This window comes from Mus pahari, chromosome 6 (assembly GCF_900095145.1).
Source record: "Mus pahari chromosome 6, PAHARI_EIJ_v1.1, whole genome shotgun sequence".
Taxonomy (NCBI): Eukaryota; Metazoa; Chordata; class Mammalia; order Rodentia; family Muridae; genus Mus; species Mus pahari.
The window spans coordinates 58,437,955-58,461,891 of NC_034595.1; the positions used below are offsets into that span (position 1 = coordinate 58,437,955).

The window sequence follows — 23,937 nt, forward strand, 5'->3', positions numbered from 1 at the left end:
AGGACTCCCATCCGGTAAAGTCAGTGCTATTCCCCTAGTTTACAGATAAACTGAGAACCACCAAGGAACTTGCCTGGGATCACTCAGGAAGCGAGCAGCCATCAGTTGCCTGGATAGTCTGTAGCAGAGGCCATATCTCTAATCAGCGTGCTCTATGCCTCCGCCCCTCATCTGGCTAGGCAGTTATACATACCCAGAAGGCCGTGGGGACAGCATGCTGTGGCAGCCCCAGGCCCATGGGAGCCAGGCACACCAAGTGTTGACCCGAGGGTCACTCCCAGCATCTTCTCCATCTCTGACCTCATCTGACAGGCCACTCCCAGGACACAAATCCTTCCACCACAGTTGCAAGTGGAGTTGGGAAGGCTCCTCCTAGGAGGTGTTGCCTAAGCAACAGAGGCCTGTATTTGCTAAGGGGAAAGAGAGGAAAGGGCCTTCAAGGCCTCGTGAACATTAAGAAAGGGCCTTCCGGATCTGGCAAGTTCTGAGTCATCTCTCCACAGCTGATGTGTGGGCTGTGTGGGGTGGGAGAGACGTTTGGGGCCATCCTGGAAGACACAGATCCTGAATTTCTGAAAAATGTATACATTAAATTGTCAGAATGGGAAGGGAAGACTTCCCAGGAGAGGTGCGGGCTGAGCAGAGGCACGGATGGGGAAACAGGTGTTCTGAAGCCCAGACGGGATCCACAGATTCCTGGCAGGAGCGATCCCCAGAGTCTGACAGACTCGCAAAATCAGAGAAACCACGCAGCTGGGAGGTACTGGTCTCCAACAGCCTTTCCCCTAAACCAGTCACCTAGCAACTGAGGGCCGAAGTGGATGGCGAGAAAAGCCCTGTTTCTGCCCAGGGTCCTTCATCACATAAGGGTGGACTTGGCACAAGGCCATTGCTGGTGAGCAGGGAGACACTGGCCACTTAATATTCCACATTCAGGATTTCCTTTTGCTCTGATAAAGCAACAGACCCCATAACTAGAGACCCAGGTTGACCCGGCAGCGGTATGCACTGAGACCCACGTGGTATTGAAGGGTCTCTGACCCTTGTCGTCGTAGCTGTACAGGAAGTTCTGCCGTGGCCTCTGCTCTTGACGGGCCTCAGTGGTCGTCTGTAACTGAAGCAATGGTCTTCTCTCTGCCTCTTCTCCACGTCTGACTTGCCACTAGCAGCTAAAGGTGGCTTCTTACATGTATACCTGACACTGTCCCCATTCCTCCCCGTCCCTTCTTATTCTCATAATTCATATATATGACTCTATCCCCCTGGTTCCCAGAGGATGTGTCTGGCCCTGCCCCTCACCTCCCATTTCCAGAGTACACATCTGATCCACCCTCCCGTGATCTCCACAGTCCCTAGTGTGAACAGCCTCTATCTGAGCTACAGGGCAGCCTAATTCTGACTCCCTATACAATCCTCCCCCAGCATTCCCCAGGACACAACTTACACGAGTGCATAGGGTCTCCATGGGGGACTTGTGCCCTTTGCATGTTCTGGAGCCTCAGATTACCCATTGTGGCCCGCTGTCCTGTCAGCCCACTGTAGACTGAGCTATGCTGTCATGGTAGTGGGTTCTCAGGAGCATTGGTGAGATGAGTGAAGACGTGGGTGCTGCTATGACCAGATACTGTGTCTTCCACATCCCTTCCCATCTCTCCATGCTTGGGACAGTCCTCACTCTCTCAGGCTGGCTGAAGGGACAGGTCTGTGCTGCCATAGCCTACAACTCTCTTGCTCTGACAGTTTGGCTCTAATGCTTCCTGATGACATGTATATCTCCTGTGCGGTCTTGGTCTTGTCGTCCTAGAGGGCAGTCAGTACCCATGACTGAGTTGCCTTGACATCCTGGTTAGCCCAGCCTAAGCTGGAGCCACTCCATCCAAATGAATGTCCCCAAGCTAGACATTACCAGGCATACAGAGCCTCCCTAGATTAAGCTGCCTACTGCTATAGAGATAAGGACCTAAGCCAGATGGACCATAGGATCTTAACTCTGCCCCTAGGCTTTTCCAGACAGGCCCCAAACATGCTATCAGGCACTGCACCTTTAAAGTTGCCAAGGCCTTAAAGAGCAGAGGGCAGCTCGGGAGAGGGGACAACAGAACCTGCAACAACCTCCTTCCCTTGAGGAGGAGCCAGGGAAAGGGTACAGAAGAGCCGTTTTGCAGCCTAGCCCTCAGGAAACATGGCTCCATCCCTTCATCCTCAGTAGTCACTGGAAATCAGCAAGCACAATCACCCTACCTAGGCTTTGACATCACATCTGGCCTGTACCTTGTCTTCGCTGTGTCATGTGACCTTGGTTGGGCAGGTCCCTTCACTTTACCAATTTTTTTTTGAGACCAGGACATTGATGTCACGTGCTTCAGAGGTTTGTAACTAAACATCAGCACTGTGGGGCTGGTGAGATGGCTCATTGGGTAAGAGCACCCGACTGCTCTTCCAAAGGTCCAGAGTTCAAATCCCAGCAACCACATGGTGGCTCATAACCATCTCATAACAAGATCTGACGCCCTCTTCTGGAGTGTTGAAGACAGCTANAGTGTACTTACATATAATAAATAAATAAATCTTAAAAAAACAAAACAAAACAAAAAAAATCAGCACTGTGCTGGAGCAGCAGGTTACAGCCACTGTGGACCCCCACCACACCCTGAAGGACACATAGCCAGAAGGCTGGCTGGCATGGGCTGGCAGGAGGTGACATCACACTAAAGCCAGCCTCTGAGCTGGACTTTGAAGGCTGAGCAGGAGTTTGTTGGATGGTTAGGAGAGATGTCCTTCCTAGCTGAGGAACAGGCGTGAACAGAAGTTGGAAACTGCCTTCTGCTAGAGGAGGCCAGGCAGAGAGGCAGGCAGGTGGGAGATGCTAGGTGGCAGGTCTGTGAGGAAGGGGGCGCTGGATTCTCTTGATGTGTCGGGGCTCCTGTCTGGAGAGCAGGGCAGGGGCAGGGAGGACACATACACATAAGCCAAAGGTATGGAAGGGGGGTCCAGGCTCAGCAGAGGCTGAGGGGACACACAGTTGAGGCCATGGAAGGTGAGCAGGGTGGGCCGAGGCCACACACTCACTGTTAGGAACCTAACAGCCATATTGTGTCTACTACATGTCCACTACCTAGCAAGCATCCCACTAGATGGTGGGCGTAGGACAGCTAAACGACATGCGACCCCGTGACACATGTGTGGTTACTGACCAGCCTCACAACAGTTATCAAGGATGGCACCCATTGCCATTCATTGCCCTCCTTGTACGGCTCTGATGGGCTGATGGATAGCCACAGCCTCACCTTTGGAGAGGTACAGATACATCAAGGTCTCAGGGCACCCCGGAGCCTCTCAGGGATGGAGCCCTTCCAGTCCAGGCTGGGCTCCCACTTTCTGGGGTTCTATGCTCAGACATGGCTTGCCTTGGAGTTGCTAATGGGGTGCACAACTGGCTCAGGTGTGGGTTGTTACTCCCAAGGTCATCTTGTCCCGCCCTAGCAGTTTCTAAGTCCGGCCACGTTCTTATCCCTGAACACTTCTCAGGGGCCATGTTCCCAGAGGCTTAGGGAAGACAGCAGCAGGTACTTGATCTGGGCCAGGTATGCGGAGGGGGTGCTGTTTCTAGGTGGGTGGGCCCTCGGGGCTGAGGGCACCCCTCATCAGCCTCTCCTGCAGTTCGAAGGCTGCAGTAAGGCCTTTTCCCGTCTGGAGAACCTGAAGATCCACCTGCGGAGCCATACAGGCGAGAAGCCATACCTGTGCCAGCACCCAGGCTGCCAGAAGGCCTTCAGCAACTCCAGCGACCGTGCCAAGCACCAACGCACCCACCTCGACACGGTAGGTAGGCCTGAATGTGGAGGCCGGGGTGGAACAGGGCTGCACACAGACCCCACTCTCCTGGCAGAGTCTCTGCCTGGACTCTCGGGCTCTGCCACACAGGGCAGGAGTGGGTGGGGTGTGCTCTTTGTATTGTAGGATAATTAGCAGACTCCCTTTCCACTAAGTAGATAGATTTTTCCCCATCATCCTCCAGTTGTAGCAAACACAAATAAGTTGGGTATGGCCATATGTCCTCAATGAAGATGTAAGATGGGCAGACCAAACTTAGCAAACACCTTCAGTTGAGATTACCCTCCTTTGCCCACGGGACCAGCCCAGGTCCCGGGGCCTTTATGGGGAATTGGCTGCTCTCACTCAATCCCACATGCTTTCTTTGGAAGGCCAGCTACATCTACATCCTGAGCAGGCTATTTCCTGCTCTTCCCACTCCACTTGGGGACAATACATAGGCTCTCTGAGGCTCTTTCTTCCTAAAGGAGCTGTAGTTGGTGACACGCTAGATCCAGCCTGACAGTCCAGTGTTGTCTCTTCCCGCCTCCCTGCCCTTGCTTATGTGTCAGGTAACAGAGACCCAAGGCTCCGTCCCAGGTCATTCCACTCTTCCCCTGTGCGAGTAAGGACATCAGCAGTTGACACAGCACTTTCAGGAAGTCCCTATACAACTACCAAGGTCCCTGACCCATGTGACACAGGAGGGAAGTGGGCTTAGGGGTCCTGTGTGTGCTCACGATTGCATGGCTGACTCTGGCAGAGGTGACAGACTCAAGTGTTCATGCCAGCCTCACAGGGAAAGTAGTGTGTGCCATGGGAGGACCCCAACCCTGTGTGCAGCATAAGGCTGGAGTCTTCTGGGAGAACCCACCTTTGGACTTGAGAGCAGTTCTCTGCTGTGCTGCGTATGTTTGGGTGGCTAGGATGGGGCTTGGCTCCACAGATGAGGGAATGGGGAGCTCAAGGGGCTAACTGACCTATTCTTGCAACTTGGAAGCCATAAAAACGGTAGAAGTCAAACCTGAGCAGACACACAGCCCTCCAATCCCAGCCCTGTACCTCAAAGCTGGGAACCCAGATTGAGAAAAGTGAGAGGAAAACTCACAGGAAACCGGAGCCAGGCTGTGTCCCCCCCCCCCGCTCTCTTCCAGCCCCATAGTGTCATGCACCTGCCCCAGTTCAGGCGAAGCGGAGACCTAACTCAGATCGTTTCTGTGTCAATGGCGGGCAAGATGCAGTTGGCTGGGCCCAGATGTCTTTATTGGAAAAGCTTGAAGGGCTATGTCTAAGCAGAAGGGACAGAGTGGCAAGGGGTAGTCTTTGTCCCCAACTCAAACTCAGCTTCCCTCCTCTTAGAGACCTGAAGTGACCTATGGCTCTTCCAAGCCTCTCTCCTTGGTCACCTCAGCCTTGGGGTCCTTGGCACTGGTCCTTGAGAGATGCAGCTCATACTGCAGCACCCCTCGATTTGTCTTGAAACCACGGTGAGCCCCTGCCCAGGCCTGGGACATGTCCCCATGGCCTCTCTAGTTTCCAGCCCCTTCCTCAGCCCTGCCCTTACAATGTATCCCAGCCCTGCCCGATGAGTGAACATAGCCCCCGAGTGCTAGGCTGGGCCAGGTTCACACAAGCCCACAGTATCACCCCAGGCCTTCATCTATCTAAGGAGTCTCTGACAGGTCTGCGGGGGCACCAAACCCCACTCACGCCCAGCTCCCTGCCCAGCACGGGACACTCCTTGTTGCTAGACCACGTCCTAGCCCGCACCCCTCAGGTCAGCAGTGGGTCAGGCTCACACACAGGACCTGTCGCAGAGACCCAGCCTCAGTTCTCCCTGGCATCAGAGAGCACAGGGCCCATGGCAGGAAGGGAGTTCTCTGGTCAGACTGGAGAAGGCAAGCTGCAGCTCTGATTTTGGTACTGCCACTTGTCAGAAAGCTCGGATGAGAACCCCCCTTATCTCCTGTACCCCAGTCTTCTCAGTGGTAAGAGGTCTGCCTCTTGAAAATAGAGGGTATAGCTGAGGGGAATGATAAGAGGCCTGCACGCAAACCAGGCAGCCCTTTCTTTCCTAGTCTGTTACATCAGCCAAATCCTGCCACACCAGTGTGGGATCCAGTGTGGGCCTCAGTTTCCCCGTTAGCAGGATAGGCCTCTGTTTATTTGATTGGTCTGTTTGGAGGCCCTGAGAGAAGGTAGTCCCCTAACGGCGAGGCACACACCTGCTGGCTATGACATCTTCTATAGAACTGGGGCAATTCTCATGGATGGGTGTGGGACTCAGAGGGAACCATAAGTGGCCGTGCGCAGTAGTGCTGTGCCCAGGAAGCCCTCAGAGACAGAATGTCTAGCTCACGGAGCTCGGTACATACAAGCCACAAGACCAGTCTTGGAGCGTGTGTGGGGATTCCGGGCCTAGGGTTTGGCTGGTAGCTTGGGATAGCCACGGGGTTTCCTGAGGGCTCAAGGGAGCTGGGCCCGAGGAATGTTCGGTACACGTCAAGCCCTGGAAAAACAAACACGAAGCTGGGCCTTGCTGCCCTGTTCCCGAGCAAGCGTGCCTGCCACAGAGAGCTGTTTGTTTGCTTTCTGACCAAAGTGTGCGGATTTGTATCAGCATTCCTAAGGGACAAGGCCTGGGGCCAGCCAGCTCAAGGGCAGGGCAGGGCTCATGGGAGAGTGTTCTGGGGTTGGGTAGGGCCCCTCAGAGAGAGCGTGTGCGTGTGCGCGTGTGTGCGTTTGCGTGCATGCATGCGTGTGTGTCTGTGTGTTAGTGGAGGCTGGGTCTCATGTGAGGGGCTGTGCGAATGTGTGGGACTCGCATGCTGAAGCAGGTGGTGGGGCAGTCCCAGGCAGGCCTCCCTCTCCCTCCCCTGCCTTCCTGTTGGCCTAGTCAGCTTCTCACCACTGTCTCTCTCTTTTTGTTGTTCTCCATTCTTTAACCTGGCAATCTCCGTGGCAGCTCCAAGGTATGGTTATGGTCATCTCTTTCTGCTTCTCCCCACCTGCACAGTGGGCACCTCTCCCAGCTCCCCCCGCCTCTGGCTGGGGCGACATTGCCTTGAAGCTTCTGGGTAGCTCCACTTGGTGTGTCTGACTGGACATGACAGTCCCTGGGGCTTATTCTGAGAGGTACCATTTCCTAAACACACACGCCGTACACCCGCACGCCTGAGCGCACAGACTTCTATCCTTTGCAGTTCCAGGAGGCGGTCCTGAGGGCTATGAAGGCACTCAGTGTGCTTCAACCATAGGAAGCCCTGTGAACTTCCTGCCTCAACCCCAAGTACTGACCGCCCCTGAGCTGTGGGATGCATGTAGGACCGTTAGTTGCCCTTCGCTGGTCTTCTGGAACCTGAGCAGGATTAGATAGGTCCCTCACGGAGGGACAGTGGAAAGATGGACAGCACAGGTGGACAGCATGGCCTGTGGGAATCTCAGGTCAATCCTGGAGACAGGATCTGAGCGAGGGTAAAGAGGAAGTGATGTGGGTAGGGTGGGGTAGGAGCAGCATTGTGGGAAACGAGGGAGGACAACGGTAGAAGGGGACCCTAGTCAGTGCCAGGAGCTGACCCAGATCCCGACTATCAGAGGTCCGTGGAGGGGTGCACAGAGGCAGGACCATGGCTACACTGTGACAGGAGCTCTAGGACTTAGCATGGCAGGAATTTAGGGTCTGGGAGATGGGAGAACCTGAGGCAGGAATCTGAACAGAAGCAAGGGGCTGGCTTGGTCCCCTGTTGCTCTTCCAGGGCAGTGGGATAGTCATAGGAAGCGGGTTTGGCCCGTGCCCGTGCAGACAGCACAGCCTTTGGGCCTCCCGGCTTGTGCTCCTTGAGGCCAGCTCCCCACCCCCCGTTACTGGAAGGAGGACCGTGCTTGCTGTGACCCATAGTGCCACTTGGACCTGGACCTGCCACCTAACAGCAGTCATCCAAGCTGGCCCTGGGATTTCCCCTCTTCTCTTCATTCTCCTGCCCAGAACAGCCTCTTGTGTGCCCCCGCTTCACATACTGCTTCTGTGCAGCTGTGCTATAACAGCATTTTCGTCACAGCCAGTGTGAGCTAGAAAGATGTATAGGGTTCAGTCAGCCCCCCTTTGCCGACTGGCCTGTAGTCCTAACATGGTGGCAGAATGGGGACCTGGCACTCTCCTCCCCCAGACCGGGTGACCTCCCCTTATCTGTAGCCTTCAGACTGCAGCCTGCTCCTTACCTATCTCCCCCTTCCCGTGGCAGGCCACACAAGGGACTGTCACCTTCAACAGTGGCCTCTTACCCATCCCTCATTCCCCTCTGATGTTACAGAAGCCATACGCTTGTCAGATCCCTGGCTGCTCCAAGCGCTACACGGACCCCAGCTCCCTCCGCAAGCACGTGAAGGCCCACTCAGCCAAAGAGCAGCAGGTGCGTAAGAAGGTAGGTGGCCACAAGCCCAGTCCCATCTCTGCAGAAACCGCTAATCTCAGCCACTTGTCCGGCATTAGACCAACTCTCCCGTGTCTGTGTGCACAGCACTCGTTACACCCGCATACGTGCCCACTGCTCTTCCATCTGCCCATGTCTTCCTCCCACCCAGTCAGTATACCAGCCCACAACCCTACCCCTGTCACCCCAAGTTGATAGACATTCACCCAACAGCAGACTGGTATCCTTAGCTGTGGCCCTGATACCCAGCCTTGGCTAGGCATCATGGGTACAAAATAAAAGATGTACCCGTTTTCAGTGATGTGAGGCAGACAAAAGGAGGCCCCTTGCCATATGATAATGATGGAAGGGGGGTCATTTCTGGCACAGATAAAGGGCCTTGGCCCATCTGCATGAGAACAGAAAGGTTCCAGGAAAAAGCACCAGGAACCAGGAAAAGTAGGGGTGTGACTCTGGTCCCACCTGCAGAGTCTGCCCCGCCCAGCTTAGTGGCCTATGCCTCTGTGTTTCCTGTTCCTCCATTGCTGGCTGGGCCGTGGGTGAGGACTGAGTGACAGGGCACAGATTCACAAACACAGAAGGGGTGGGCAGCTGAGTCAGGTGAGAAGTGTGTGCCTGGAATGACCACGGCACATGCAGAGCCAGTGTCACTCTACATAGGTGGGCAGTCCCACATGCTGTGTCCCAAGGATATTCAATGCCATCTTGAGGGGAAAACAAAGCAAAACCCCGTGGCCTGGAGATGCCTCTGGGGCTGTGTGGAGAAGGGGCGTGTTAGAGTGAAATGGAAGGCTAAAGCTCTGCACCAGGAGCAAGGGAAAGAGTGGAAAGGCCCCGGGATAAACCGATGGAGACCTGGGCTAGCGTGGGGGGTAGAGGGTGTGGTGAGAGCATCAGGACCCCAGGGGATACATCGATGGCGGTGCATTTCACCAGGACCAAAAACCCAGGAGAATGTTTTGCCTGAGAAAGTCAGCAATACGCTGCTAGGGTCTCTGGGTTATAAAGTAAGGATCAAGCCAGTCACCTTGGAGCATCAGCAAGCATCCTGGCCTGTGGCACTCAATCTCCAAGGGCCATGGGAGTCGGGTTTACTCAAACATCAGAGGCTGTGAGAGTGGAGGGACAGGCAGAGCTAACCACAGAACACCAGCAAAGTGAGGAGGGCAACCCATTCACTCTTAAGCAATGTGAGCAGTGAGCACTGTGGTCCACACACGTGACCTTGAACACGCAGAAAACAAAACAGCAAAGCTGCATGCAGACTGGGGGAACAGATGACTTCCGTCCCGTAAACAGGCAGATAGAGATGTCACTGGGAGCACAGCAACCCCGTGATGGAAATGGATAGGATCGCAGGGCCTCCATCCTGGAGGCACTGGGGACCCATTTGAAAGGTAGAGCAGAGGAGGGTGGAGTGAGTGCATGCAGCTTAAATGTCATTACATCCTTAACTCACTGAGACCTGGGCTGGGGGTGGGGGGTGGGGGGTCAGGACCCCAGAGGACACACCATGGTGGACAAGCCACTAACCCAGTGTATGTGCTGTAGCTGTCATCCTGCAAGGGGGGAGGGGGCTTTGCTTGTGTCCATTTCAGAGACATGAGAACTGAGGCTCGGGGTGTTAATGAAGTAGCCCAGTCACTCAGCCCAGGACAGACAGCTGGGCTGCCAGATCCTGACACTGCCCAAGGCAGAGGGGCCTCAGGGCAGCAAGGGATGGCTCAGGCTTCCGTAGGCTGGAACTAGGTGCCAAGGAGGCTGCTGTCCCAGCATACTGGTGCCTAAGGACCTAAGAATCCTGCCCTGGTTTTCCCAGGCCCATGCTTGGCTCACATTGAGCCCCCAGGGACCTGGGCTGCAGATCTGCAAACTTCCCAACAATAAGCATCCATTAGAGCCATCGGGGATGATGGATCTCTCTGGGTAAGGCGACCCTTGTATTATGACAAGCCCTTGGCAGCCCTGCTGCATTTTGGAGAGAATTAGAAATGCTTTTCTTCCTTAATTCTCTTCTCCTGCTGTTCCTAATCCAATCGACATTGCGGTCTGTAAGAACATGCCTTGGCCCTCTTTTGCCAGAAACTTCATTTACATGGAAAACAGCTGCTGGGTCAGGCGCTGAGCACCCAGTGTGAGACTGGCACGCCTTCCCCACCTGGTCAGCCCTCCCTCCACCTGGGAAGGTGGCAAGCCCCTCGGGCCTGACTCTCAGCTGCCCGAGAAAACGGGCAAGGCTCTGGCCTTCTCAGCACCTGTTTTGACCTGGTAAAGTGAGCATTTGGACAGAGCCTTGGCTCTTGGCTGCTAAGCTTTGGGATTCCCCTGGAGAAGGGTCACCTCTCATGCAGGTGCCTGTCCCCTTGTCACCCCATGTCTTGAAAGCCCCACCCTCTGTCTGTCTTAGCTCCACCTGGAGAAGTTTAGATGCTCTAAGACACTTTGTCCCAGCGGTCATGGACCAGATCATCCCCAGCCAAGCTTTGCTGCTAGCCAGACAGATAGCTCTGGTCCATACAGCAATCCACTGGGCCACTACTGTGACCCTGTGGGAGTCGTGCAGCTGGAGCCCAGCCAACCCTACCCATGGTTCTCTGCAAATGATCCTCTCAGTCATCGCCTCACTACCAGCCATGGCTGCAGTGGTAGAGGCAGTCACCGCTCCAGAACCCAGGCAAGATGTGAGACGCAGAGCAGTTATTAATCCATGGACACACAGGGAATAAGAGGTGGCATGGAGCTGGAGGCCAACCCTGGATTCTTTCCATCGTCCCTCATAGTCACAGGGAGGATGGATGGAGCGAGGGGGTCAAGGGACGGTTGCTAAGCAACGTCACGCCTACCACCACTGGTTGCCCTGATGGGAGCTGCAAAGACCCATTAGTCACACTTAACTATCCCTCCTAGATTGTGCTGAGGCCACACCTCTAAAGCTGACCCCTCAGGGACCACAAGGAGACCCTCCCCAAGAGACACAGAGGGTGGGGGCTTAGCACAGTGGTAGAGTGGTAAGGCCCTGGGTTCGGTCCTCAACTCTGGAGAGAGAGGGGGGAGGAAGGAGAGAGGGGGGAGAGGGAAGGGGAGGAGAGAGAGTAAGAAAGAGAGAGAGATAGAGACAGGACCACAACTGGAACCTGGGAGGCTCCCCTCCCTCCTAACCTGGCTCACTGGGCTACCTCTAGTAAAATCTTTGCCCATCAAATCCTGTGCTTGTGTCTCTTCTCGGAAGCCCTTATAGTGTCCGCTAGCCCACTTTCCTGATGAGGAAACCAGGATAGTGAAGAAGGTCCTACTTCAGGCTCCTGACTTTCCTGCCTTGTCCCCCCGAACAGGGGGTGCCTGTCGCCAGGCGGCCTGCCACTCACACTTGCTCACCTCCTGCTTCCCAGCTGCACACAGGTGCCGACCCAGAGGCTGATGTCCTGTCCGAGTGTCTGGCCCTGCAGCAGCTCCAAGCATCCACACCGTTGCCGGCCAGCAGAGGGAAGGGCAGCCAAACCCTGAGCCAGGAACTCCTCCCAGGTATGTTCGCATGAGGCACAGCCAGGGCACAGCCAGTGGGCCCTTTCTCTGCCAGCCATCCCCCAGGAGGACTCCGGCGCACTGTCAGCCCAAGAGCACATGGGCGAGACGTGTTGCAGGGTGCGTTGTCTCCTGGACGCCATCGCTTCTGCGCCCCACACTTGCAGGATGTCTTCTCACAGCTCTGCTAAGTAGATCGATGCCATAAGATGGCGCCCGCTCCCCCTTAGTCTGATGGAGGCACTGTGGGCAGCTACCTGTCCTCGCTCAGGAAGCCTTCTCCCCCTCTTCCTTCACCAAGATGGCTCTTGGCCTGCTCTCAGAGCCTGCCTCCTTGTCCCCTCCTCTTGGAAGTCTTCCTTGGGGCTGTCCGTTTCCCTTCTGTATCCCCACAAGCCTGTGGCAGGGAAATTCCTCTGGAGAAAGCCGGACTCTGCCTCATCTCACTCAGTAGCATCTCGCTTAGGACACCTGCAGAACCAGGCTTGGGGGACACGTGGCCCTGCCTGAAGTGCCATGAAGAGAGTCTACCCCGCCCAGGGCACGCCAGTTCTTCCTTGTGGCACGCCTGCCTACGTACAACTCACCCCAGTGGGGCACTCCGAGAAGTACCCGGCCAGCCCCAGTCTGGACTTGAGGAGTCTTGCTCCATGCCCAGACTCCTTCAGAAGAGAAAGCTGAGGCTTTGAGAGGCCTGGGTGACATAAACCATGAGCACAACCTGCTCACTGCTGAGCTCTGTGGCCCGGCTTAGGGCTCTCTGGGCGTGACCCTGAAGGCCCATTTGGGCAACACTCATAGCCAGTGGTCCAACAAGAACAGCTGCTGCAGGCTGCACGCACCCTCGGGCCATGGCAGGAATCCTGGCTCCGTGGCCTGGGAACACTGCCCAACTGCGGGCAGCATGGCCTTTAGATTCAGTGGGAGGTTCTCGGGCTGCGCCTTCCACCCCTGAGGAAACCACAGCCTCAGAGCAGAGTCCTCAGCCGCCCTCTGGGAGTTCTTGAATTACTCCAACCATTTAAAGCATTTTTTTTTTTATTTTCTAATTATATTCTTTCCCCCAACACTTAAGTAATATCAGATTTTAAAACATGTCAGGGCCCTTGCCAGACGGCCTTGGGAGAAAAAGGTTTTCACCCATCTTCAGGCCTACTGTGTGAGGATGCCCCGGGGAGCATACCAGGAGGAGGGGATGCGCATACCCCAGCCAGGTACCCCAAATCCCAAAAGTACAGGACTGGAAGGGACAGAAAGGGGCTTATTCTCCATCGCCAGGACCCTAAGCCGAGGACTCCAGAGAGGGGCTCCCACTGATGGGGGCACAGCTGCCTGGGCCCTGGGGCCTGCAGCCTCCATGCGTCCACCTTGAGAGGACTCACCAGGCAAGAAGAACTAACCCATGTAGATCAGCAGCAGGGGCAGGGACCTCAGTAATTGTCTCTCTTAACAGATGGCATCTCATCTCGTCCCTAGCTACAAGCTACCTTACTGAGAAACAGATCCGCCAGGACACGCGCACAGGTGGAAGGCCTCTGGCTGATACCACGCCTGCCTGCTGCCCAGTGTGGATGAGCTCAAGTCTTCCTCAGTGCCCCTCTCGGGCCTGCTGTGAGGACAAAGCCGAAAATGCACCCCAGTGGCTGTTTGGGGCCAATATCTGCTTCCCGCTGCTCCATTCACTTGGGGAGTGCCTGCTTGAGCCCGGACTGTCCCCGAGGCTTTGCTCTTCATTGAGTGCCACCTCACACCGTTCTTCACACCTGCTAGGCTCTGGCTGGTATTGACCTCGGCTCTCCAACCCACAAGCAGCAGGGAGGATAGTATGCCAGGTGCTCCCTGGGGCTGGGCTGCACACAGACGCCTGAGGCACAGTTGAGAACAGATGTTAGGGCCAGAGGTTAAGTGCTCGTGGCTGATGATTGATGTTGCTGCTTTACAGCCCAAAGTGATGTGGTCTGGGGAGGCTACAGGCCCAGTCCCCACCTCCATGGCCCTGACGGCCTGGTGACTCTTCTGTCCCATCCGCTGTCTGTCACTGCCGTGCATCTCTGTGGGGCTATAAAGACAAGGGCATCAGCTGGGACAGCGACAAAGGCAGGGGACAGATTCTAGAAGGATCAGAAGAGCCCAGAACCGAGGGGGCGAGGCAGGGATATACATTTGTCACTGCCTGCTCCGGGAGGGGACATGTACCTGGCAGGCATGTGCCGAGACAGGTAGTGGGGATGTGAGAAGTGGGTGTCAGCGTGGCAGAGGGACCCATCCGCATTCCAGCCGTCCCAGCTGTCAGGACCTCAAAATTGATTCAAGATGGCAGGCAAGAGGGGAGTAAGGAGAGTGAGGTGAAGTAGAGCGGGCCAAGCAGCATGACACCACGTGCTGCTCCCACAACCTTCCCCTCAAGGTACCCCCTGACCAAGGCAGGAGGATGTGTGTGCACGGCCAGGACGGGCAGCAGTGGGCAGCCCCACTGCTGACCCTGCAGGACACAGCACTGCTGACCCTGGCGGCAGGGTTCTCAAGGTTGCGAAGCAGCACTGGGGAGGACGGCCACAGGGTGCTCGGTGGCTGCCTGGGGTCTGGGTGTCATGGTCCGCTGGCTACAATGCCTGTAGCATTGGACACTTTAGACCCCAGCCCGGCTGACGCCTCTGCCTCAGATAGGCAGCCTCTCCATTTGGAGCCTAATGTTCAGGGAGTCTGAGTTTCCAAACTGTCAGATGAGGCATGTGGAGAACCTTGGCACATAAATATAGTTACCAACCATGATGACCTAATAATGGGACTTTTCTTAGTGCTACACCTGGCGCACAGTGACCTGTACCACACAAGCAGCCCCTCTGGTCTTCAAGGCAGAGTGCTGCTATCAATAGTGGCAGTGTAAAGGCACTGGAGCCACATTATCATAGCTCCTTGATGCTGCCCCGGACCTGTGCCCCAGCCCCATTCAGTGCCCTGATAATAGCCTCCTGTAGGTTCTAGTCAGAATGTCCCGTCTAGGATGAGATAGCCTTGGAAAGCAGCTGAGCTCACCCTGAAAGAAACCCGAGTGTTCCCAGGCTAGACCTTAAGTGGTCTTCAAAAGCTATGGGTGTGAGCTCCTGTACCCCAACACCCTTACAACTAGAACAGCATTTAAGAAGTAACTGCTGGCAGGGGGAGACTGGCCAGCCAGTGGACATTGTACCAGCACTTCTGAGAGCATAGCCCTTGGGGAAAGTCCTCCCTCCATGTCACCTTGATGCAAGAATCCATGTTCTTGATTTCAAGAACATTAATATTTCTATTCAGATAAGCATATTAATGAGAGGGCAAAACTGGTCCCATTCTTTTTCAGGTAAAGTTGGGAGCATCTGAGACCTTCCACCCCTGAGCTGGCGATGTGACTCGGTGATAGCGGTCTTGCCTAGCATTCATGACCTAGATATCATCTCCAGCACCACAAGACAGATGCAGGCCTTGTGCCCAGAGGAGGGACCATCCTCTCCTGACAGGGGTGCCCTCTGTGGTCCCCAGACCCTCAGATGGAACTCTGGACCAATGTGTGACAGACCTAGAACTGTTGGTCTGTGAGCCGACCTGTGTGACTCCCATCCTGGAGTGAGGCTCTCACATAGGATACACAGCCTGAATAACTCTCTGTAGTAGGCCTTCTAGAAGCCTCCAGAGTCAGCCTGCCCAGGCCTGCTCTTCAGCCATTCCTTTACAAGCTGGTCACAGTGGAGTCTCAGGCTCTGCCTGCCTGTGTCTGCAGAGGCAAGATTTAGTTTATGCAGAGGGAGCCCCACTGTTAGGTTCTACCAAGCCCTCTCCGTTTTAAGGTCCCACCTGCTTCTGGGGATACAGAGCCATCCTTGCTTTTCCATGATAGCTCCATGGAGATTTGAAGCAGCTCATTCCAAGTTTCCCACACCGTGTCTCTGGCAGTCCCCCCCGCCCTTCATCATCTCTGTCATTAGAGTGCCCTCAACTCTGTCAGCCACGATTTGAACCAGAGTGATGCCATCACCACTCTTGGTGGAGTGTCCCTCTTGTCATTCTCTCCATAAGCAGACAGGCATGGCTCCTGAGATGGACTTACCCCAGCGAGTAGCCAAGGTCCAATAACATGTGTTTGGTTCCTTGCAGGTGTATATCCTGGCTCCGTCACACCACAAAATGGGCTTGCTTCAGGCATCCTGTCCCCCTCCCACGACGTCCCTTCCAGGCACCACCAGCTGGAGGTCCCCACTGGTTCCCACCACCACCTGTCCCCTCTGCCCACAGCTGAGAGCACCAGGGATAGGTATGTATGACAAGCCAGTCCTCAGGGGCCACACCTGAGCACTCACATGGGAGGTGGACAGGGCAGGTGAGCTGCACACCTGAGCTCTTGAGTGGGAGGTGGACAGGCAGGTGAGCTGCACACCTGAGCACTCGAGTGGGAGGTGGACAGGCAGGTGAGCTGCACACCTGAGCACTCGAGTGGGAGGTGGACAGGCAGGTGAGCCGCACACCTGAGCACTCGAGTGGGAGGTGGACAGGGCAGGTGAACCGCACACAATCTGTTGTGACTGACGACAGCAACCTACATTTATGCATCACTGACTGGGGCCTGTGTTCTGCACCGCCTTCTGTGTAAGATGTTGGTACCTCCCAGGGATGCCCCTACCACCGGAGGCAGATGTATGCATACCTAGTCTTCTAGCTACCCGCATCCTCCCTGCAGAAGCCTCTAAGAAAAATCTGCTGCAACCGGGCTCTCAGGAGTACCCCTCGGCATCTACCTGGCTCTCAGGACTTTGAGACCAGACTTTCCATAAAGAGGCTAACCTGGGTCCCGTTGGAACCCTCAGAGCCTTCCACAGTGCCACTGTATTCAGTGTGTTTCTTGCCTTATTGGCCGGATCTGGGAACATGCTGTCATGCTCTTACATGATCAGAAGGAGTCCCAGTCCCCACCCCCCACCCACTTTGTTTCATCCCCAGTAGTGACTTGCTTGAATTTGTTGCTCAAGGTCCGGCCCCAGCAACTTCCTCCTTCCTTGCCCTCCCTCCCGAAGGCTGCATAGCCTTGACCGCTGTACACCTGGGATCAGTCTGGCTTTACTACCACATCTGTGGCTTGCTGTTCCCCTCACCCCGGGTCCTCTGGCCATTCATCCATCAGTTCTTTCCTGATCCCTGTGAGCAGCTCCCCGGCCCCGGTGCTGGGCCACTGCTGGCTTTGTGTGAGGAGATGCTGGACAGGCAGCACAGTTCAGTCATGTGGGAGAGGAGCAGGAAGGGCTGCGGAGGCCCAGGAAGGAAGCCAGTGGGCCAGATGGGCTGCCTACAGGCATAGGGCTAAGCCGGGCTCCAGGGTCCAGTGGGCGGGTGTGGGGAAGAGCAGCAGGGACAAACGCAGGCATGGTGAGAGCTGGGAAATGCTGGGATGGAGAGGAACTGTGACGTGGAATCCTGAGCTGGAGAGGAGCCCCCAGAACCAGATTTAAGGCTGGTAATAGAGGTATCCTAAAGGTTAGGCCAGGCCAACGGCATGCTGAGGGGCAGTGAAGGGCTTGGGATAGAGATGGCAGCCTGAGCTAAGGCTGGGCAGATGGGGAGAGGACCCAGATAGTTGTCATGGCACAGACTTGCTCCTGGCTAGGTGAGGGAACCCGACTTCTTGGGCTCTCCCTGAACCTCTCTCTCTTCCTCCATAAAAGGCATTAAAAAGCCTTTCTCCAGGAAGGTGGTGAGGACCACACACCCTGCTTGGCATTGCTTGTGTCACCTGGGTCCCCTCCCTAGTCTCTCCTGCCCTTTCTGTCCCCATCTCAGGCCACCTGCTTAGCCAGTGGCCAGCCTCAACTAAGACATTAAAGCCAAGGCCCTTGCAGGGCCTGGGCCGGTTGCTTGGCCTCATTCATCACCCGCTTGCCGCCGGCATAAGTACCCATCAGGAATGCCTACAGGGAGAGGCAGAGTGATGACAAGACAGGACCCGAGAGGCGAGAGCTGTCCCCAGCCGCCAGGCGCCCGGGTTCCGGATGCCTGCTGGAGAGGAGGGCCCCTCGGCTGACACAGCCTGGGGCTCGCCTGAATGGGTTTCTTTTTCAGCCCCAGAGGAGAGATGGGTGGGAAGGCCTTCAGCTTCCCCTACTTGCCAAAATCAACAGGGACTGGCCACTTGGGGCTCCCCAGCGGTTTGCTGGGACGTTTAAATAGCTTGACAGAATTATCTGATTCACTCAAAAATATGCTAAGAGGGCCTGACTTCATGACCAAATGTATTTACCCTGGCTCCGAGGAGACACCAAATTTGGTGGGTTTCTTTCCCAGCCTTGCACAAGGAAGGCATGGAGCCCTGGGGTCTATCCAGGTCCAAGGTAACTTATATAGGCTTCAACTAGAGCTCAAGCGCGTGTGTTCCTGGAGTTCTTGTCTGGCTTCAGAGAGGTCCCTGGCTCCAGGTGACTTTCTTGCCATTGGGGTGAGGCAGACCAGCCTGTGCCATCTGCGTGCAGTTTCGTTCTGTTTAATTTTACTGTCTGTGAAGGTGGCAGAGGAGAATTTATGGCAGGTCTGGACAGAGAAAATAAACCTTGAAGTTGCACACGCTTCCCCCAGACCCCTGCTCGGTTCTGCATTGTACTTCATCCGTGGGGTTTAGAAAGCTACTTTGTGGCAGGGCATGTTGGCCATACACCTGAAATAAGCAGTCAGAGCACTGAGGCAGGAGAATGGTGAGTTTAAGGGCAGCCTGGGCTAAACAGTTAAGACCCTGTCTCAAAAAGAAACTGTTTGTGGACGTTAGCCATTGCTTGCCACACGCCAGGCCTCTTCGTGGGCTCTGGTTATGCAGAAGGCCACGGCTGTCCCTCTCCGCAAGGCACAGCTGGGTTTTGGAGACTGCAATGAGAAGGGGACAAGTCAGACACCCCACAGTTCTGAAGGAAAGAACTTCGTATCTACCGTGTCTTGGCCTGACTGACACCGGCTAGGAGAATGTGGCCCAGCCTTCACAGTTGGCAGTGGACAGAGGGAGGACATGGGATGGAAACTTTAACAGTTGGGAAGGTTAAATCCAGAGAGACAATGAGGACTTGACTCCTGACCTTCAGATAGTGGCGTCTCAAGTGGGTGGAAGATGGCAGTGTATTGGTAAGCCTGTAGGAACAGGCCGCCAGGGCTGAAGGAAGAGGAGGCACCTCCAGCGTGTCCCCAGGATCTCCTGTCTCTGCCACTCAGTCCTACTTTCTTCAGAGTGGGCACTGACCTGCCCAGTGAATCTAACTTCTAGTAGGAGGATGAAGATAATGTGCCTTGCTTGACACAGTCTGCTTTACTACATAGACCAGCGGTTCTCAATCTTCCTAGCGCTGCGACCCTTTAATACAGTTCTTTATGTTGTGGTGACCCCCCCCCATCATCATAAAATTATTTTGTTGCTACCTCCAAACTGTAATTTTGCTTCTGCTATGATTTATAATGTAAATATCTGATGTGCAACCCCTTGGCGTCGTGACCCACAGGTTGAGAACCATTAATGTATAGTCCAGGAAATGCCACAAGTCAACCTGAAGTCTTGGGGACCTGTCTCTTACTCTCACCCACCTCTGCGACACATACATGCACTGTCAGGCTACAAGCCTGAGCATGGGTTCAGAGTCCCTGCAGGTAGATAGATCCTCAGGTTAGGATGGAAATCTGAGTTGGGAGCCTGGCTTGTAGGATCTGCAGTAAAGTCAGGCAGCACACCTTCAACATGGCTGCATTCAAGGCACCCCACATCTCTCTCTTAAAACTGAATGTTTTAGCTCACAAATGTTTCCAAAGAGTGCAGGCTTGAGCCTGGATCCCTTCCGTCACAGGAGCTATGCCATAGGAGACACAACGGCTGGAAAGCAGGAGAGGTTCTCTGAAGTACATGGCAGAGTGGGATGCCAGCCCGCGTGCCAGGTGCGCCCGCGTGCCAGGTGCCAGCCCGCGCGCCAGGTGCACCAGCTACTTTTCCTTCCCCACTGCGGCATTTATCAGTGAGGATGTGTGCACATTGTGCTGGGTCATTCGCTTACCTTGTTTTGATTATACTCTCACCAAGACCTGTGAGGCCCGATGCCTTGTGCCCAGGCAGACAGAGAGCCTGTGCAGCCTCTCTGAACTTTGGTTTCCTGGTCTAAAAAGGGACCTAGTGAATCAGCCTTCAGGTGGTCTGTTCCACCCCTCATCCAGAATGCCAGAGTGGCACACAATGGAGGGCTGGTCGCCAGCAGGAGTGGATGGTATTTAACTCACGATAGATAGTGACGGCTGCGGCATGTCAGGTGAACACAGCTCCCTGCCGGTAAACTGAGGCTCCCAACATCCCAAGATCTGTGTCTGATGGAAGCTGCCAGAAGTTTAAACTCTGCTCTGTGGATTTCCGAGGCCATAGACATCTCTGTTCCTTGCTTACTGGCAGACCTGAATATTGAGTTCTCAGCTAAACTATAGCTATAGCAGGAGGCTCACAGACACGGTCATGGCATCAGAAATTAGAGCAGGCGCTGAGGCCCTGGGTTGTACCTCTGTCCTGAAGTCATATGGTACTCTGTTCTTTCCAGCCTGGGGCCTGGTCTCCTTTCACCCATGGTCAGCCCACTGAAGGGGCTTGGTCCCCCACCGCTGCCACCAGCCTCCCAGAGTCAGTCTCCAGGGGGACCGTCATTCTCCACGGTCCCCAGCAAGCCTACCTACCCATCCTTTCAAAGCCCACCACCACCTCTGCCCAGCCCCCAAGGTAAGCTGCAGTCAACCACTTGTGACCCGAGGGACTGACACAGGGTCTGGGGCAGGCAGGGTGGGTTCCAAGGACCATATCGGGCTCATGCCTTCATAACAGGTTGGAGAGACCTGCTGGCTGGAGGAAGACTGGGTGAGTGTGGTGGAGTTGGGAGGCAGCAGGCCAACCATTGTAGGTCTCCAGTATCAGCCACAGACTTTAGCAGACCTTCACCTTTCCTGTGCGCTCTCCTCATTCACACCCTCAATGCCTGGACCGGACAACGAGAGGGCTGATCCCCCATGACCCGGGTGCTTCTGTCTGTCACCGTCATCCCTGCCTCCTCTTGCAGGCTACCAAGGCAGTTTCCATTCCATCCAGAACTGCTTCCCCTACGCTGACTGCTACCGGGCCACTGAGCCAGCGGCCTCCAGGGATGGACTGGTGGGTGACGCCCTCGGTTTCAACCCCTTGCGACCCAACACCTACTCCAGCCTCAGTACACCTTTATCTGCACCGGGTAAGCTTCCCGAGACCACCCTTCCCCGAGCACTACCAAGGCTGGCCCTGTTTGGACTTTGTGCACTATCTCATGTCTGTCTTAACAGCCCCATGTAGAGATAGAAGCAGAAGCTTGGAGAAGCCCAGTCTCCCTGAGCTAGGGTACACCCTTGCCAGAATGACTGACTGTATTCCTGCCATAGCTTTGCCCAGCTGTCTCTAAATGCTCTCAGTCCCTAGACTCTCTGAACTAGAGAATGGTCCTAGTGGTGTTTCATACTGAGTGCTTATCAAGTACATGCTGAGTTCTGGTTCAACACAGCGTTGGACCCTGCTTCACAGCAGAGAAATCGGAAGGGGTAGGGCCTGGGGCCTGCCTGCGCCATGCGGGACCAGGGATCTGAGAGTGCGGGGATAGGAAACCTGATGCTCTAGCCCTGCTGGGTGCAGAGGTGCTGTGGACAGGGAGGGCTGCGTGTTGCCCAGAGCTGGAATCAGGCTCTAACCAGCAGGCAGAGCAGAACTCGGGACAGCCTATTGGTGGGTAGTTCCTCCTGAATTACCTCAGTCAACCCCTTCCCAGTCAGCTCCGGGGTCCAGATCTCGTGAAGATCCTAAAGCCCAGACCGAGGGGAAGCTGAGGCCCTGTGGAGGGCTCTTGAGTAGCCTGTGAGCAGCACAGTGGGGGACAGAGGACCACGGACAGTGGACATGGGGCCAGGCAGGGAGGCCACCAGTAAACACAGACCTGTGGCTCCATCATCACTGGGGGCTTTGCTGTGTGTGCACACACACATGCTCTGAGTCTGTGTTCTCCCTTGCCATTTTGTGGAGCATATCTGTATTCATGTAGGGCTGGCCCAGGTGGTTCCGGGCACTTTGAGGAGTACCCATGGCACATGCATGTATTCTTATGTTGTACTGATGTTCACATGCCTCTCTCACGTCGTTACCTACCTTGAGACTCACATCTAACTCCACAGACATACATGAACATACATGCACACACATGTGAGACTTACATCTAACTCCACAGACATACATGCACATACATGCACTTGTACATGTGGCGCTACCTCAGGTTGCTGTGCTTGTATGTACATGGACCTGCGTTTGAGTACAGTGAACATACATCTGTGGGTAGATATGAGCCACATATATACATGACAGGGCTGCATGCAGGCCACCTTTGTGATTAGGTACCCACTCTGTGCCCATACTGTTCGTTGTCTGCATTCTGTGTTCCCAGCCCAGCCCAGTCTGACATTAGAATGGAGAGGGCCTCTTCCCGTCTGTCCCCAGCACCTATTCCAACTGTATTTGACTGCCTCATGGCTAGCCACCACCCATAAAAATGTTAATAGTCCCAGGATGAATAAATATGTGGGCTAAAAGGCTTCAGGACAGTTCGCCCCATACCCATTTCATAGATGTAGGAGACTGAGACCCGCTTACCAAAGCCACATAAAGTCATGACAGCAGCTCAGGGACTGGGTGTTAGCTAGGATGATCCTCTCAGGTCTCTGCCTCAGGGCCAAACCCCTGAGCAGTGACCTCACTCCAGAAACAGCATGTCTTCCAGAAAAGCCAGGTGTCCCTAGGGCCAAGTGGACTTGCATTTAAGTGCCAGCCCCCTACTTACTAGCAATGTGGCCTTAGATATCTGCCTCTCTCTGAGCCTACCTCTTCACCATAAAGATAGTCCCATGTCACCAAACTGCTGTGAAGTTAATTGGTCTTAATGATCACTTACTAAGTTTCAGTAATGCCGGCCTCCCTCTTGAGGCATCTTGAATCTGGTGGGGGGACCTGGAAGCATAGGTAGCTGAGTTCCTTCTACCAAGCCCTCTAAGAGTAGGCACTACAGTGTTCTCCCCTTCTCCATCCTTTACCCCCACCTCTGTCTCTCCTTCACTCCCTCCCTCTCTCTCCATCTATACCACAGTCCAATACTGAGGAAGGGTATGCCAAGCTGGTCTGCCTGTCTTCCCAGCTCCCCTGGCCCCTTTGGAGCGCTAGACCACCATGTCTCCTCCCCACCCAGATCATCTGCACCCCCACCTCTAGGCCCCATGAAAGGAACATAACAGGAGAGGCCCCAGATGGGCCACGTGCCAGCCTCTGGCACCGCCCCCTCTGACCCTCTGCTCTCTGCGCACAGGCTACGAGGCCCTGGCAGAAACGCCGTGTCCCCCAGCGCTGCAGCCACAGCCGGCTGAAGACCTGGTACCCAGTGGTCCTGAGGACTGTGGCTTCTTCCCCAACGGGGCCTTTGACCACTGCCTGAGTCACATCCCGTCCATCTACACCGACACCTGAAGGACGGAGCGCTGCTCTGCCTGCCTGCCCGGCTCCTGACGCTACTTCACCTACCTGCCATCCGCTGGTGCTTCCCACACGGGGCAGCGAGGCCACGCCACAGGGCACTACCCTACCTGGAGGGCTGTCTGGTCTCAGAGCTGCCTGCCAGGAGCTGTGGCCCTCTTGACAGCTCCTTGACTGTGTCTTCCTCTCTCTCTCCCTAAGGTTCTCAGATCACAGACCTCGTGTATATACAATGTACAGGACCTCTTTTCCACCTCCCTGCAAGTTTTATATTTTTGGTTTTACAAGAAAAACATTAAAAACTGGAAACTAGACATGAAGGCTTGGTTCTACTTTGGGATCAGCATAAAGGCTGAGACCCAGAAGACCTTAAGGGAGTTCAGTGAGAGCCCTGTGCCCGGGAGGCCCTGGGTACAGCTGTGGGGATGAAAACCCTCTTCTCCTATCCTATCAGTGGTCCTTACAGACCCCAGACCAGTCCCAAGGCAGCAAGCTAGGCAGAGATAGTCCTAGGGCAGAGAGTCTGAGAGGTACTCAGGGACAGACAAACACACACATACATACATACTTACATACGTGTGTGCACACACATACACAGACAGGGGGAGGGGGGAATCA

At 55.1% G+C, this 23,937-nt stretch overlaps 1 protein-coding gene across 1 annotated transcript in view; it reads left to right on the forward strand.

Moving 5' to 3' along the window:
• Glis1 (GLIS family zinc finger 1) overlaps nucleotides 1-23,631 on the forward strand; it is a 187,819-nt gene extending 164,188 nt beyond the window's left edge. Inside the window, exons 4-10 of the mRNA XM_029539919.1 lie at nucleotides 3,661-3,822; nucleotides 8,124-8,234; nucleotides 11,633-11,765; nucleotides 15,897-16,053; nucleotides 20,336-20,511; nucleotides 20,846-21,013; nucleotides 23,156-23,631. Of these exons, the coding sequence (XP_029395779.1) occupies nucleotides 3,661-3,822; nucleotides 8,124-8,234; nucleotides 11,633-11,765; nucleotides 15,897-16,053; nucleotides 20,336-20,511; nucleotides 20,846-21,013; nucleotides 23,156-23,313 (1,065 nt within the window). The 3' untranslated portion in view covers nucleotides 23,314-23,631. The remainder of the gene's footprint in view (nucleotides 1-3,660; nucleotides 3,823-8,123; nucleotides 8,235-11,632; nucleotides 11,766-15,896; nucleotides 16,054-20,335; nucleotides 20,512-20,845; nucleotides 21,014-23,155) is intronic.
• The last annotated feature ends 306 nt before the right edge of the window (nucleotides 23,632-23,937 follow it).